At 37.7% G+C, this 15,092-nt stretch overlaps 1 protein-coding gene across 2 annotated transcripts in view; it reads left to right on the forward strand.

Moving 5' to 3' along the window:
• Nucleotides 1-15,092, forward strand: part of LOC149172212 (zinc ion binding/nucleic acid binding/hydrolase) — a 252,682-nt gene that overhangs the window by 39,822 nt on the left and 197,768 nt on the right. For both annotated transcript variants that reach the window (XM_089424259.1, XM_089424258.1), the window contains exon 2: nucleotides 1,234-1,489. In XM_089424259.1, the coding sequence (XP_089280385.1) occupies nucleotides 1,234-1,489 (256 nt within the window). The remainder of the gene's footprint in view (nucleotides 1-1,233; nucleotides 1,490-15,092) is intronic.

The raw sequence follows: 15,092 nt of genomic DNA on the forward strand, positions 1-15,092 counted from the left end.
AACATGAATGTACAAATAAATCAGTAAATTTTCATTAGTAGTGTTCTTAATTCAACTCTCAATTTTTGATTTTATTTAAGGGGCACTTATTAGGCCAATGAGGTTGTGGTTCAGTGGTGAAAATGCTGGCATGTTAGGCTACCTGCCAAGGTTCGATACTTTTAGAGACCTGAATATGCAGTCGGGACCAGGTGCAAGTCCTAGTTGATTTTGATAGAAGAGTATTCCCCTGTCATGGCAGCTTAACTGAAGAAAAGCACTTGTGATCAGTGGTTCAGCTTTGGAGGACTATATTGCCCATAAAATCAGGCTGCTTGTGGTGCTTGATATATTGGGGCTAACTGTGATGTTTTTATAGTTGAAAGGAAGTACTTCAAAATGGGTACCGGTCAGACACTGTTATGATAAGATAAATTCCAATTGTAATATTTTGTGTAGGTACAGCTTTACAATGCTGACATATTTGAGCAAAATGCGGAAAGTATTTTCTCCCACTCTATAATATAAGCTGAGGGACTTTCTATAAAGTATGTCTTGGGATCTCGTAAGAATGAAACTCATTTCAATTTTGTAAAATTTGAGTTTTTTTACACTTAATTTAAGTACTATACATTTATGAATTTGAACTGGCCCTTAGTGATTTAGCAGTATTTTGTAGTAATGTTACGAGGAAAGTGGCTCAGATGATCTATTGTAATGGGTTATGTTGCCTATATTTGGACTCTAAACATAAACTCTGGAGCAATTAGGTTGGTTCATTTTGGCAGGACAGTGGTATTTATGGCAGAATTTCTTTGATTTTGTTCACCCGTTTGAAGTGTAGTCTTTATTTCAGTTCTTTATGTCCAAAGACCTTGGATTAACGGTCACATACATTTAGTAATGTATGGAGGTAAAATGGGATGGCTATTGCATGGATGTAAAATAGGATGATGTTGTGTGGAACTACTCACCTAACAGATCACTATTCAAATCTAATTTGACACAAAACTATGCTATAAGTGAGTTTGTTTTCTAGAACAATTAGTGGATGCCAATAACTAACAAGTCCCCAGATATACAATTCTCATGGTTGAGTCACTTGCACACACAATGCAGGGGTTCAGGTTGCAGCTAGATGTGGGCACCTTAGGCCCAATTTTAGACTTTTGTAACTTTGGGGACCTCAAGTTTGCTGTGGAAACATTCTGAAGATGTTGTGCAAAGCATCTAACTATACTGCTTGTTCTGCAGGGCGAATCAGCTACATGTCATGCACCTTCTGGTCAAATGGAGATAGACTTGCATACAGAAATTATTGCATCTTTACAGCATGATTTGCCTGACAAGATGATGGCTTCCTTTTCAGCTGGAAAGTTAAGTGAAAATATTGTTGTGGATGACAATGTTAATGAGCTAGAGTGGAAAACTGATGCTGCAGACTGGGTTTCATGTCCTGTTTGTGGAAAGAGTATAGAAGGAACAGACACAATCATAAATGAACACCTTGGTATAGTACCTGTTGTCCACTTTTGTTGACATGACCTTATGAATTCAATGCATTTTCTCATCTAGTTCAATGTGGCTTTATGAGGGGTTACCATTGTGTTCTTAATGAAATGAAAATAACATAGTTGTGTTGGAAAGGAAAGGAAATTGTGACAATGCTCAGATGTTAATTCTTTTTTCTTTTCAGGGTCTTCCATCAAATCCATCCTGAAAATTTCTCGTGTTATTTCTAATCCCCAGACTTGGTTTACTTATGCTTTCTCACTTCATAATTTCTGATATGACCCCAGTGGAGGCATATATGGGGCTAATTGTATATGGTATGACCCCAAGGGGGGGCATATATGGCGTTAAATGTGCACATAATTTGTAAATATATATGTAAAAGAGTTGTCCTAATAATAAAGGAGCCACATGTGCAATGTGATTAGGTATATATAGAGATCATGTAGTCATTATTAAGGACATGTGATTTGGGATGTATGAATGTATTTTGGTATTTAGGGGGTTCTCCTATTCTTTAAGGAGTTATAGTGTAACTTATCTATGTTATTTGCCTTGGATTTGTGCTCCATTCTCACACTGGTATACACATTGTTAATTTTCTAGCCCTAGCACCTGGTTAATTATTTCCTAGTAAATTAGATCTACTGAATAATAACATACCTAGAATTTTAACATAAACAAAATGAACAACGGAAGCAAAATTAAAGTACCAATCTCACAATCACATGCACACAATTTTTTTCCCTTCAAATCAGTCCTTCATTTAAAGAACTCAGAACTTACAAGGGCTCACTTTTTGAGATAATGGCCGACTGAGGAATACATACAGCGATCTAGTTGTTCAAGCCCTCCGCATATCTTACTAGCTGATCTAGATATCCCTTGCTGCCCTTGCACCTTCTTCTAACCCGACACACTTGAATGGAAGCCCTCCACCCAATCACTATGATCTCACTCTCACTATGTCTTGTGTGTCTTCTTCCTTAACCTAGTCTTCCTTTTATAAGTTTGAGTTATTTACCAAATCCACAACCATAATCTCCAAGGTGATTGGCGGTTATAATTAGATTTTAACATCACTTGAAATTGACTGTTGAGATGCATCTAATCTATTTGCATTTCATTAGATGAACTCATTTTTTCTTTTAAAAGTTAATTACATTAATAATTAAAGTAATTGCTAAGGTTAAGGGTCAAATAGGCGACTTCCACACACCTAGACACTTAGACTTGTGTAGAGTACTTGCCTGAGCTACAAACATCAACACATGGTGTGTAGCTCTGGCTTCTTATGATTTTTTATGCATTTGGTATATGATTCTAGGGTTTTGTTGCTTCAAACGAGTCATCTTGTTAACTCTGCTATCACATTCTTTTGGAGAAGTTTCAGACTGAAATTTTGAGGAGATTGAGGAGAAAAAGTGAGTACAAGTGATCAAAATTTTAGATTCTGATTCCTTACACTTTCAGAGATGTAGCATGTGGAAGTTAGGGTGTGTGACTGATCTATAAATTAGTCTCAAATGAGTCATCTTTTTATTTTTTGCTTTAACTTTTTCTTTGGGACATTTTACACAACAAAATTTTGAGATTGAGTACGTGTAAAAATTCAAATTCTGATTCATAATACTTTCTAATATATAGTTTGTGGAACTTGGGCTTTGTGATTAATCCATTATTTGTTTCAAACAAGTCATCTTGGCATGTTTGCTGTAACTTTTTACTTGAGATGTTTTAGACTGAATTTTTCAGGGGTGTAAGGAGAGATATTGAAGTACCACAGGTAAAATTCCACATTCAGATTTGAAAAGTTGCATACATGACATGTTTTACCAGTTTTCTCTTGGCAAGGGGCCAAAAATCAACAAGTTTTGGGAAAGTTACCACAACTTTCACTTGGCACATCAAAATTTGGTTAGGCCTATGGAATTGTAGATCAAACATATCAGAGTACTATAAGCCAATTTCAGACTTAGAAGGGTTGGAATTGTAGAGATACACTAGAAAAAATGTTGGTTAGAAAGGATAGACTCTAGAACAAGGTTTTGAAAGCTATGTTGAGTTAAAACTTAAAACTATCATAACTTTTTGATTGGGATGTTCAAAACCCCGTTTAGAAGGGGAAATTTGACAATTAAAAACTAACTCCTAGACATAACCAAATTCTGCAAAACTTTAGACATGATCTAGTATGATAATTTACATCAACTCTATACTCTAGGACTCACTTAAGACTTCACCATCGAGCCCCACCCTAGCTTTGGTGTATGCTTGGGAGAAAAACTCAACCAATTATTTGCAGTTGAAAAATACAAATAATTACTTGAGGAAAAAAACTCCCTAGAGTGAAATTCTTTGCTGAAAATATTAAGCTACCTAGTGTTAGTTTTTGTAGCATCGGATGTGTTCTAGCCACGAAATTTGGTGGAGAGGCTAGAATACATGTATTCTCCAAAACCCAAAAATCATTTTTGGAAATTCCACCTAGAGACGACTTAATTAAAATAATTAATCTTTTTTAATGGTGCCTAAGTCTAAACTTAGGAAAACTGATTAATTAAAGGGTATTAATTAAGTCATAGTGAGAATCTTCTAGAAGAAGACATGGATCGAGTTCTAGTTAATCTTAGCCATCGATTATGTTTTAATATTGGCCGTTGATGTCTCAACGAGAGATTATAAGAAGAAACTCGATGGGGCTTGGAGAAGATACACCAGTGCAGATACTCAGTTGCCTAGGCAAATCGATTTTCTTAGTGGCTGAAGTTCAACAAGAGAAGATAGAGCTAGAGGGTGAGTTGCAGGTGAGAGAGAGAGGGCATCAACAATAGTCCAAGAGTGCAGGATAAATTCTGGAAGGGCCAGTGTGAGAGAGGACACAGTTCATCAGGGCACTGCGTAGAGGATGACGCAGTGAGACCAACGTAAGGGCAGAGGGTCCGTTTCGGGGTCAGAGAATCGTTGTGGAGAGTGAGAAATTTATTGCTAAATTTCTCTCAGTGTTTCTTTCTCTATTTTTGTTGTCCGATATCTTGTACATGAATTACTGCTGAAGATTAATAAAGAAACCCTCATCTGATGCATTGGTTTTCTCGCATTGGGTTTTTCCGGGGGCGATTGTCCAAAATAACTGTGTTAATGTGCTTATATGTGTGCTACCATTTCTATAATTTTCCTTATATTTATTTTTCCGTAGTATTTAACTTGTGAAGGCTGCAGTGTATTTATTTCGATATTTGCCGTAAAAAACTGCAAATAATTTGTTTTATTTATTTAACAAATAGAAGAGATAATATCAGTTGCTGCAGTAGGATTCTAGCCTTCGGAATTTTCACACTTAGGTGTGTTACATGGTTTTATACTTCCATCACACTAGAACATTTTTACATGGGCCACACAACGCTGCAAAATTTGGATTTACAAATTATGACAAATTGCTAAAGGATGACGATGACCTCTGGATATCTGACTGCTCAAACATGATGGAATGCTTTGAAAAAATACTCTTCTATAGGGTAGTTGACACTGAATGGTCAACATCTGGCTCTACATGGGGCACGTTGCTTCATGAAGGAATGTGAGAATTCAGAATCTGCATCCAAACCACACATGAGTTTACATCAGTTGTGTCCATCCAAATATAAATCCAAAAATCATCATATGACATTAAATACATGGAATAGAAGCTTTGTAAACAGAAACTATTCTACTAACATGAAATATAAATATACTCTAATAACAAAAATGGAATCTAATCTAAAATACTGAAATGAAATCTATTCTAGGAGAGTATGGTTAGAGATACAATACAAAGGATGCCTTGTGGCATCAAATATCCTCAATGAAGTTCATGCAGAGAACTTGCCGACTTTTTGGCAGATCCATGGGTTGTTTGTTTGATGTGCCATGTTCAATTCAGAATATTTTATGACTTTGACTTATCCAAATGTCATGTTGTTCTTGGCCATCAGATGCATCATGATTCTTTCTTTTTCTTTTTTGATTTCTGTGTTGTGGAAGCTTGACACTGATTGACGATGATGATTCACCTTTTATATCTTTTTCCTTTTTATGCTTTTCTCTTTTGTTCCTGGTAGGTTGTGATGCTGATGTTGATGCAACCAATGTATGAGTTTTTGCCTGATCTTGAAAATGCTATGAAAAAAATTGAAATATCCCAAACTTCCGTGACATGTTTCTTCATCCTGAATATGCTCAGTCAAAGGTGATGGATATATCCCACAAGTATTAACCTAATTCCCCTCAGTTTCTTTTTTATCTAGGTCACCTTCAATTAACTGTTTTTCACTAGAATGAATGACCTCCTTATTGTTGAAGAATCTAGGGCAATTAGGTGTAGTATGATTCTTCTTCTTTTGATAACAATTTGTGAAGCACTTTTAAAATTATCTTAGCTTGATCTTCTTCTTATTAGTAGTGTGTGTGTTTCATCAAACTACTTCCAAAAACATAAAGACAAAAACACAGATGTTGGCTCTCTGCCAGGGCCAAAACTTCTCTTCTCTTGAGAGGAAAACCCTTTAGTAAGTTTTCTCTTATCGAAGCTTCTTTCTTGATCAATGCCAAACCCTAGACCCTTGACAAGAATATCCTCCAAGCATAAGTCAAGTCCTTCCTCCTTTTTGCACTTTGTTTTCTAGCACTTCATTCTTCCAACACTTCGTTCCTCGGCACTTCGTATTGCTTCTTCTAGCACTTCGTTCTTCTTTCAACTATTGGTAAGTCTTGTTATACTTGCTCTAGAAGACATACCTTTGATGAGACCCTTCCCTTATGATGATCCCTTCCTTCTCTTCACCAACCAACGAACTTGTTATGACTGTAATGGGAGGGTTTTTATGATAGCAGAGACAACCTCCTTCTCCTCGCACGTGTGACTGTAATAGGCTTTAGAACAACCCTATTACCTTCACTTTTCTTCCTTGGTACTTCGCTTGAGTGGGAGGCCCTTTAGGCCTATATTTCTAGACCAAACAATGTGAGAGGTGGTGCTGATATAATATTGCTGTTATGACCGCAGGAAACCTTCCCTTTCCTCGCACGTGTGACTGCAGCTGCCCTAGAAATGGTCCCCTTAAACTTGGTTATGTACCCTTCTTCCTCGCTGCACTTGGAGATCCTTTTCCTTCGCCCTTTTCCACCTTCTTCTAGTCCCATCACTTCACTGATTTCAGAGAGGATAACATTCTATTTAGAGGGAGTGGACAACCTTTATATATAGAGGTCGTCCCTCCTTTAGGCCGACTTGAAGATTGCAGGCTGAATTGACTTATTTAATTTGGATTGCTTCTTTGTAGGTGTCGTTGCATGGAGGAGACTTGTTGACTTTGCTTGGAAGTATTCTCTTGACTCTAATACATAAACATACATGGTGTAACATGCCCTTAAGGTCTTGAACAATTTCTTTTGACTATTTGTCTTACCTATAGCACTTTAATATGTGCTAGACCTATTTCAATGAGCAAGAAACTCATTGACATATATTATAAAAATAATATTTCTTTTCTTGAATAAATACAAATATCAAAGGTACATTTATGAAGACCGAACCTAGTTACATATCCTTCAACACTCCCTCTTAAATATGGAGGTATTCATACAACATTACAAGGTGTTTGGCTATGTTTCAATCTTGAAGAATTCACATAAGAGAAACTGGATTTGCAATCCATTTGTTATAGCATCATAATAACCAACATTGTTTCCACAGCAAGGCCTTGATTGACAACTCTATCTCTCAATAGATCAGAGCACAATGTTGGCGAGACCAATGACTTATAGACACCTTAGTCATTGTCTCTCTAGGTACATACCCATCCAGGTGTTCACTGAGTATGACCTTCTAGGACTATTCTTGTCTTGGGTTCCCAACCCTCAAAGAATATCGGTCCTCTTACCTACTCTTGTCTTGGATGCCCTACACATCCTCAAAGAGTATCGGATGCCAAATGATTACCCAATCCTCCCATTCTTTCTTCCCAAGTGAAGACAAGAATGTTGTGTCTATCTTGTGTCTACATTTCCATTCATGGCCTTCATCTAGACTTACGACTGTTAGTCCTGGTCTAATGCGTGACCCATGAAATGGAAAAACATAATTGCACTCCTTTGTAATTAGGGGTGATCAAAACTCCCTCTTGATTAGGGACTTGTCAGAGCTCCCTCTTAACTAGGGACTCTTTCATTCATCAACAACTTCTTCTTCGTGGGTCCTTCAGCTACTTGATCTCCTTCCTTTCTTTGATGTCATGAAGTCTTTGTTCGAACTTCTTCTAGGTAGGGCACCATCCATCGATCACTTTCCTTCCTGGTTTGTCATGTCATTGCTTCCTTCGTGGAAAGTGGCTTTCTTGTCATACATCAGGTTTTCTTGTCATCTGGCTACTCCTTTGTCATCTGTCCATGCTTCGGAATACACTTCTCATGGATGCTTCGTTGTACTTGCTTGTTTACATGCTTTGACCTAGTAGCCCATCATGACTTCATCCTGATATTGCTTCAACATTGCTTTTTCTTTTGTTGGATGGCTTCTTCATCACGACATCTTTGTAGAGTAGAATCAATTATCTGCATCTTTCATATCTCCAAGGCCTTCATAGGTGTCAAGGGTCCTTCCTTCCTTTGTCAGATTTGTCCTGCCTTCTTTCGGGAGATATCTTCAAAGTATTTTTGTCAGATAGTGATTCTCGGTGATCATGGTGTTCTTCACATGCTTGATCTCTTTCTTTATTTGCTTCTCTTTGGATAAATTGGCCAACCATCTCATGCTCCTTGAGAGCACTTCATTGCTTGCTTCCTAGACTATTCAACATTTCTTCTTGCTTCTTAGTCGACAATCTTATACTCCTTATGTGAGCATATTCTTTTGTTGACCTTCATTGCATTGTATTACATGCCTTCGAGCATGTCCTTGGTGAAAGAGATTCTTTCTTACTTGATCATGTTATAGAACTATTCCCATGACTCAATAATATACAAATGATAACATGACTAAACTTTGATCCATACATACCTCATCTTGATTCTCCTTTGATCATCTTAGCTTCATTTGGTTGTCCTTGGTGTGGCCCTTCTTGCTTCATCTTAGCTTGCCTGCATATCATCCTTTTCTTGAATCCCATGAATGGGATTCCCAATGAGACATCTGCTTTGGTTCATGAACCTTCTCTTGAAGATTCCATCATAGGATTTTAAAGACCCTTGCCTTGCAAATGTTCTTTTCATTTGATAATGGAGGTCTTCTACGATTCTTAATCATGATCAATTTTTTTCATCGTGGATGAGGTCCTATACTAGGTATGCTCCTTCTACATGAATATTTTGAGCTATATCTATCATGCTCCTATATTCTAGAAGATATTTCTAACCATGCATTTTGTTCTCATTATAAATGCTATTTCTTCATGAGTATCTAGAACTCTATGTACTTCATGCTTCTAGATTCTAGAAGATGTTTCTAGTCATGCAATTTTATTTTATTCCTACATGCTCCTATCCTACTCAAAACCTTGAAAGAAGACTTGAAGTAAAGAGTTTGACTTAGTCATAGTAGAGATCCAAAGGATCTTCCTTCTTTTGCTTCTTTTCTTCTTCTTTCACCTCTTGAGTCATGTGAGCTTCTTCCCTCTTTCTTTTGTTGTTGTTGTCCTTCTTAAGCTTAGGACAATTCCTTTTGTAGTGTCCATATTCTTGACATCCATAGCATTGGATTTTGGACATGTCTTTGTTGTTTGTTCTTCGTGGACCAAATTTGCCAAATTTACCCTTTCTCTTGGCCATGGTAGCAAATGCTTGCTCCTTTGATCCCACATCTTCCTTTGCTTTAAGTCTGGTTTCCTCTGTCTTGCATAGAGACCACATTTCATTGAGTGTGGTTGCTTCCTTCTTGGCATATATGCTTGATGTGAAGTTGCCCCAATCCTCAGGTAGAGCATTGAGTACTACAATTGTCATTTCTCTGTCAGACATGACTTCCCCAAGCTCTTGAAGTTGATCCCTCATCTTAGAGATCTTCATGAAGTAGGGAGCTATTCCTTCCTTTGATATCTTCATTTTGTACAATTCATTTCTTAGCGATATCACTTCTCTGGTTGTGGATACCAAGAATAGTTCTACTAGCTTATCATAAATTTCTTTTGATGTTTCAAATTTGGAGACATAAGGAATGAGAGAGTCCTTGATAGATTTTATTAGAATCCTTTGAGCTCTTGTCTCATCCTTATTGTACTTGGCTAAGGCTTGAGTTTGTTCCTTAGCAAGGATAGTGATATTCCCTTTGACATGTTCTAGGAGTTTATTCTCCTTGAGAAGTAAATCAGTCCCCTTCTTCCATGCAAGAAAGTTATTGGTACCTACCAATTTGTTGTTTTCCTTGCAAAAAGACATTGATGTATATTCATAAGGGGACATATACTTACTTGATAGATTTTGAGATGTAGTGGATTTTCTTTCTCCTTGAAGACTTGATGGCTTGCCTTCCTAGGATCTTGATGTTCTTCAAGTTGCCTTCTCCAAGTGGACTTGCTTGATGATGAGATTTGCTTGGTAACTTGTAGATGATGTAAGTCCTTGTGTAAGGCTCTTTTTCTTGGTATGTAGTCTTCCTTGATGAATGGTAGATGGTAGGCCTTCTTTTCCTTGAGTAGATTTGGCTTGATGCTTCAACCTTGTAGATGCCTTTCCTTGATGAGTGTTCTTGACTTGCCCTTTCCTTGATGTGTCACCTTAGCTCTGATACCATGTTGAAGAATCTAGGGCAATTAGGGGTAGTGTGATTCTTCTTCATTTGATAACAATTTGTGAAACACTTTTTAAAACTATCTTAGCTTGATCTTCTTCTTATTATTAATGTGTGTGTTTCATGAAACTGCTACCAAAAACATAAAGACAAGAACATAGATGTTGGCTCTCTGCCATGGCCAAAACCTCTCCTCTTGAGAGGAAAACCCTTTAGTAAGTTTTCTCTTATTGAAGCTTCTTTCTTGATCAATGCAAAACCCTAGGCCCTTGACAAGAATATCCTCCAAGCATAAGTCAAGTCGTTCATCCTTTCTGCACTATGTTTTCCAACACTTCCTTCTTCCAGCACTTCGTTCCTCGGCACTTCGTCTTTCTTCTTCTCGCACTTCGTTCTTCTTTCAACTGTTGGTAGGTCTTGTTATACTTGCTCTAGAAGACATACCTTTGATGAGACCCTTCCCTTATGATGATCCCTTCCTTCTATTCACCAACCAACGAACTTGTTATGACTGTAATGGGAGGGCTGTTATGTCAACAGAGACAACCTCCTCCTCGCACGTGCGACTGTAATAGGCTTTAGAACAACCCTAATACCTTCAATATTCTTCCTTGGTCCTTCACTTGAGTGGGAGGCCCTTTAGGCCTATATTTCTAGACCAAACAATATGAGAGGTGTTGCTGATATAATACTGCTGTTATGACCGCAGGCAACCTTCCCTTTCCTCGCACATGTGACTGCAGCTGCCCTAGAAACAATCCCCTTAAACTCGGTTATGTACCCTTCTTCCTCACTGCACTTGGAGACCCTTTTCCTTCGCTCTTTTCCACCTTCTTCTAGTCCCTTCACTTCGCTGATTTCAGAGAGGATTGCGTTCTCTTTTGAGGGAGTGGACAACCTCTATATATAGAGGTCTGTCCCTCCTTTAGGTTGACTTGAAGATTGCAAGCCGACTTGACTTATTTAATTTGGATTGCTTCTTTGTAGGTGTCGTTGCATGGAGGAGACTTGTTGACTTTGCTTGGAGGTATTCTCTTGACTCTAATACATAAACATACATGGTGTAACATGCCCTTAAGGTCTTGAAAATTTTCTTTTGACTATTTGTCCTACCTATAACACTTTAATATGTGCTAGACCTATTTCAATGAGCAAGAAACTCATTGACATATATTATAAAAATAATATTTTTTTTCTTGAATAAATACAAATATCAAAGGTACATTTATGAAGACCAAACCTAGTTACATTTCCTTCAACACTTATAATAAGATGGAGCTTGCTTCAACGGATTGGGAAGCTCATGATCTGTTGAAAGTTATTTGTTCTTTTCCCATTCGTCATCTGACCTAAACTGGAGTTTCTGTATCTGTGATTTTTCCATTTGCTTCATCCTATTTTAAAGAGTGGTCTGATTAGCCTTCATGGCACTTATTTCCCTGACATGATTTGATTCGATAGTTTCTATTAACTGTACTTGTTTTTCTTCTATGGTCAGCACACTGTTTTGCATGGAACTCATTTCTTTGGCATGATTTGCTATTAATTTTGCTTGATTGAGCTCGATGTTCTGAATTACTTGTGCATTATTTGTTTCCATTGCCTCTATCCTGTTCTCAACAATGATTATTTGATTTGAATAATAAACTTCCATAGCCTTCATTTCCTGTACATGCCTCATTTATGTGGTTTTCACGAGTTGAGCTTGACTAAGTTGTATCTCCTTAACCATTTGAATTAATTGCTTGATAAGATCGTTATCATTTTCCTTAACTTCAACTTTTGCTTTGGTCTGTCTTTTATCTCCAAATTTTTCTTCATGATTGATTCTAGAGAATCGAAACTGTTAGCAGGTAAGTATGTGAACCAATCCAGAGCATCCCCATCTAATGAGAAGACAAAAAGTCTCATTTTAACGTCTTCATGGTTATTATTAGGGCACCACTTGCTCACACAGGTTGAAATTCCTAAGGTGAGTTTTGGTACTAACGACATTGTTACCTAGATAAATAGGCAACTCGCCGTAGGCTTCATCCGGAATAAAATTTGGAAAACCATTAATGTTAGTAAAATCATAAGGGGCGAACATGTCATTCATGATGTCTTGCTCACTTGACCTTGAAAGAGCAAATGGATAACAAAGAGAGGTTCCTGTCCAAGATTAGCAAGAAGTCTACAAGAAGAGAGCTTCAAGCAAAAATCCTTGTAAAAAATGAAACAAATAGAGTCACCACTTGAACATGAATCTAACTCTAAAATCCCAAAATGTTAATTTGGCAGCTCAGGGATAAATTCCCTTCATTGGACATTATTCCTCTTTCAGAGAGACCCAAAATTGCCCCTGGAAGCACTCAATTTAGTTAAGAAAAAATATATTTTTGGTGAGAAAATCAACAATGGCACAAAATTTAAGGTTGGCCTAAGAGTCTAATTAGCCCTACTCCAACACATATAAATACAAGTTAAGGGACACATCATTTGGCATCACATCAACTCTCTATTCTTCTCTCTCCAAATTTGATTGGTTCATATAGGTCTGAGGCAACTTCTTTTCCACACGTGCAAGGGTCCTTGGTAGCTCTGCAATTTTATGCGTAGACTTCTTTTTTTTGCGGAGGGTTTGACTATGTATTTCTCCGAGTTTGAATTCACTATTTGACCTCCTTTGACTGGGAAAATTCTGATTTCTTGAGGCCGAATTGACTGGCACAAAGACTGAGGCATTCTGTGTTGTTTGACTAGCATTGATTGCAGGTTTTGGCCACAGACTGTTGACCAAGTTTGACTAGGTTTTCTTGCACTGTTTTGGGCCGAGTTTGACCAGCATTTTGTTGAGAAATTAAGGTGTTTAATTCAATTTCTCTTTCATGATAATTACTTGTGATTTCATTATTCTTCTTAGATCTTATCTTTGTTTACATTGTTATGTTCTTCATCAAGTCAATTATCAAATGCACAAGAGACACAAAATTTAGGCTTTCAAGCCAGGGCCAAAACCTCTCCCTCTTGGAGAGGAAAACCTGAAAGTAATTCTTCTTATAGATCTTCAATTGACAAGTACCATGACCATGACACAGACCCTTGACACCAATATGCCTCCAAGACCTTGTCACTGCTCTTTCTAAGCTCCTTATGCTGATCTTCTTTTTCTGCATCGTTCTGCACCAACACTAGGGAGACTCAGTCCCTAGTCTAAACTCTTCCTTGGCCTACTCCTGGAGTTTCCTTCTCGGTCTATTTTCAGCGTCCTTTAGATATATCTAAAGTCCAAGACCAAACCCTTGATCATGCTGTAGTAGGCTTCCTATTTACAGTACTTACCTCTGGTTTCTTTCTGAGATATGCTGACCCAAGTCCGAGTTATATCTAGCCTCCTTTCAGATCAAGACCGAACTGTAGATGCACTTGTGAGTGCCTTCTTTCACGCTGAAGATGTCTCCTTTCTGTGGTAGACTTCCCTTCTTTCACGCACTGTAATCTGCACTATCATTACAGACTTAGATCCAAAACCAAGAGACCTTATTTACTGTGCTATGCTTCCCTTTTCCTTCACTGAAAGATCTCTTTGTTTCGCACCAAATCTCAGACCCTTCCTTCGCTGACTTGTCTCCTTCTTACGCACTCAGAAAACCCTTGCTGTTCTTTTCATAGAAGCTATCCGAAATCTCAGATAGATCCGAACTGTTCTTCCTGTGATTTGTGTGAAGTCCACATGGGTATATATATTGGTTTTCCATTGAGAACGAGCTGACATGACCTATGAATAGTTGTGTCTTCACTTTGAGCTGACTTGAGTTTGTGCATTCTTTGTTTTGAGGCAGTCTTCAAGGAGATAGTGACAAGGTCTTGGACCATTTAGTTTTATCAATAGTTTGTCCTTTACACGAGTGTAACATGACTTCATATACATGACTCTAATTATATTTATGACAAGACAAATTCCTAAAGACATCAAGAAGAAGTCTTTGACCTATAATAAAAACTCCTTGCTCATGAAACCCATGATGCAAGTATTACAAAATACATTTTATTATCTTTGTCTTCTTCATTACATAAATTCATAATTACAAGTCATTATGAAGACCGAACCTAGTTACATTCTATAACGATCCATCTTAACTAGGGAGGTATTCATAATTGTACATGGTCACTCTCAATCTGAAGAATCTCATAAGAAGAATCTGATTGGTAATCCCATCTGTATACCATCATATTAACCAACATTGTCACAGTGCAAGGCCTTGACTAACAACTCCATCTCTTCACGAGATCATGAGCTACAATGTTGGCGAGACCAATGACTATAGACACCTTCATCATTGTCTCTCAAGGTACATACCCACCCGGGTGTTCACTGAGTATGAACTTCTAGGACTATTCTTATCTTGGGTTCCTAGCCCTCAAAGAATATCGTTCCTCTTGCCTACTCTTATCTTGGATGCCCTACACATCCTCAAAGAGCATCAAATGCTAGATGATTACCCATTCCTCCATCCTTTCTTCCCAAGCGAAGACAAAAATGTTGTGTGTATCTCTCCCTCTCAACTAGGGAAGATATGCTCATTCCTGTAAAGGAATGTACCCAAGCTCCCTCTGACCAGGGACTTGCCCAAGCTCCCTCTTAATTAGGGACTCTCCTTTTCATCAACAACTTCTTCTTCGTGGGTCCTTCAGCTGCTTGATCAATTTCTTTCCTTGATGTCATGAAATTTAGTCGAGCTTCTTCCTTGTAGGGCATTAACCATTGATCACTTTCCTTCTTGGTTCGTCATGTCATTCCTTTCTTCATGGAAAGTGGCATTCTTGGTACATATCTAGAACCTTCTTCATATGGCTACTT

This window comes from Pinus tabuliformis, chromosome 4_2 (genome assembly GCF_031772625.1).
Source record: "Pinus tabuliformis cultivar Carrire ecotype Pingquan chromosome 4_2, CPIR1, whole genome shotgun sequence".
In the NCBI taxonomy this organism is placed as follows: domain Eukaryota; kingdom Viridiplantae; phylum Streptophyta; class Pinopsida; order Pinales; family Pinaceae; genus Pinus; species Pinus tabuliformis.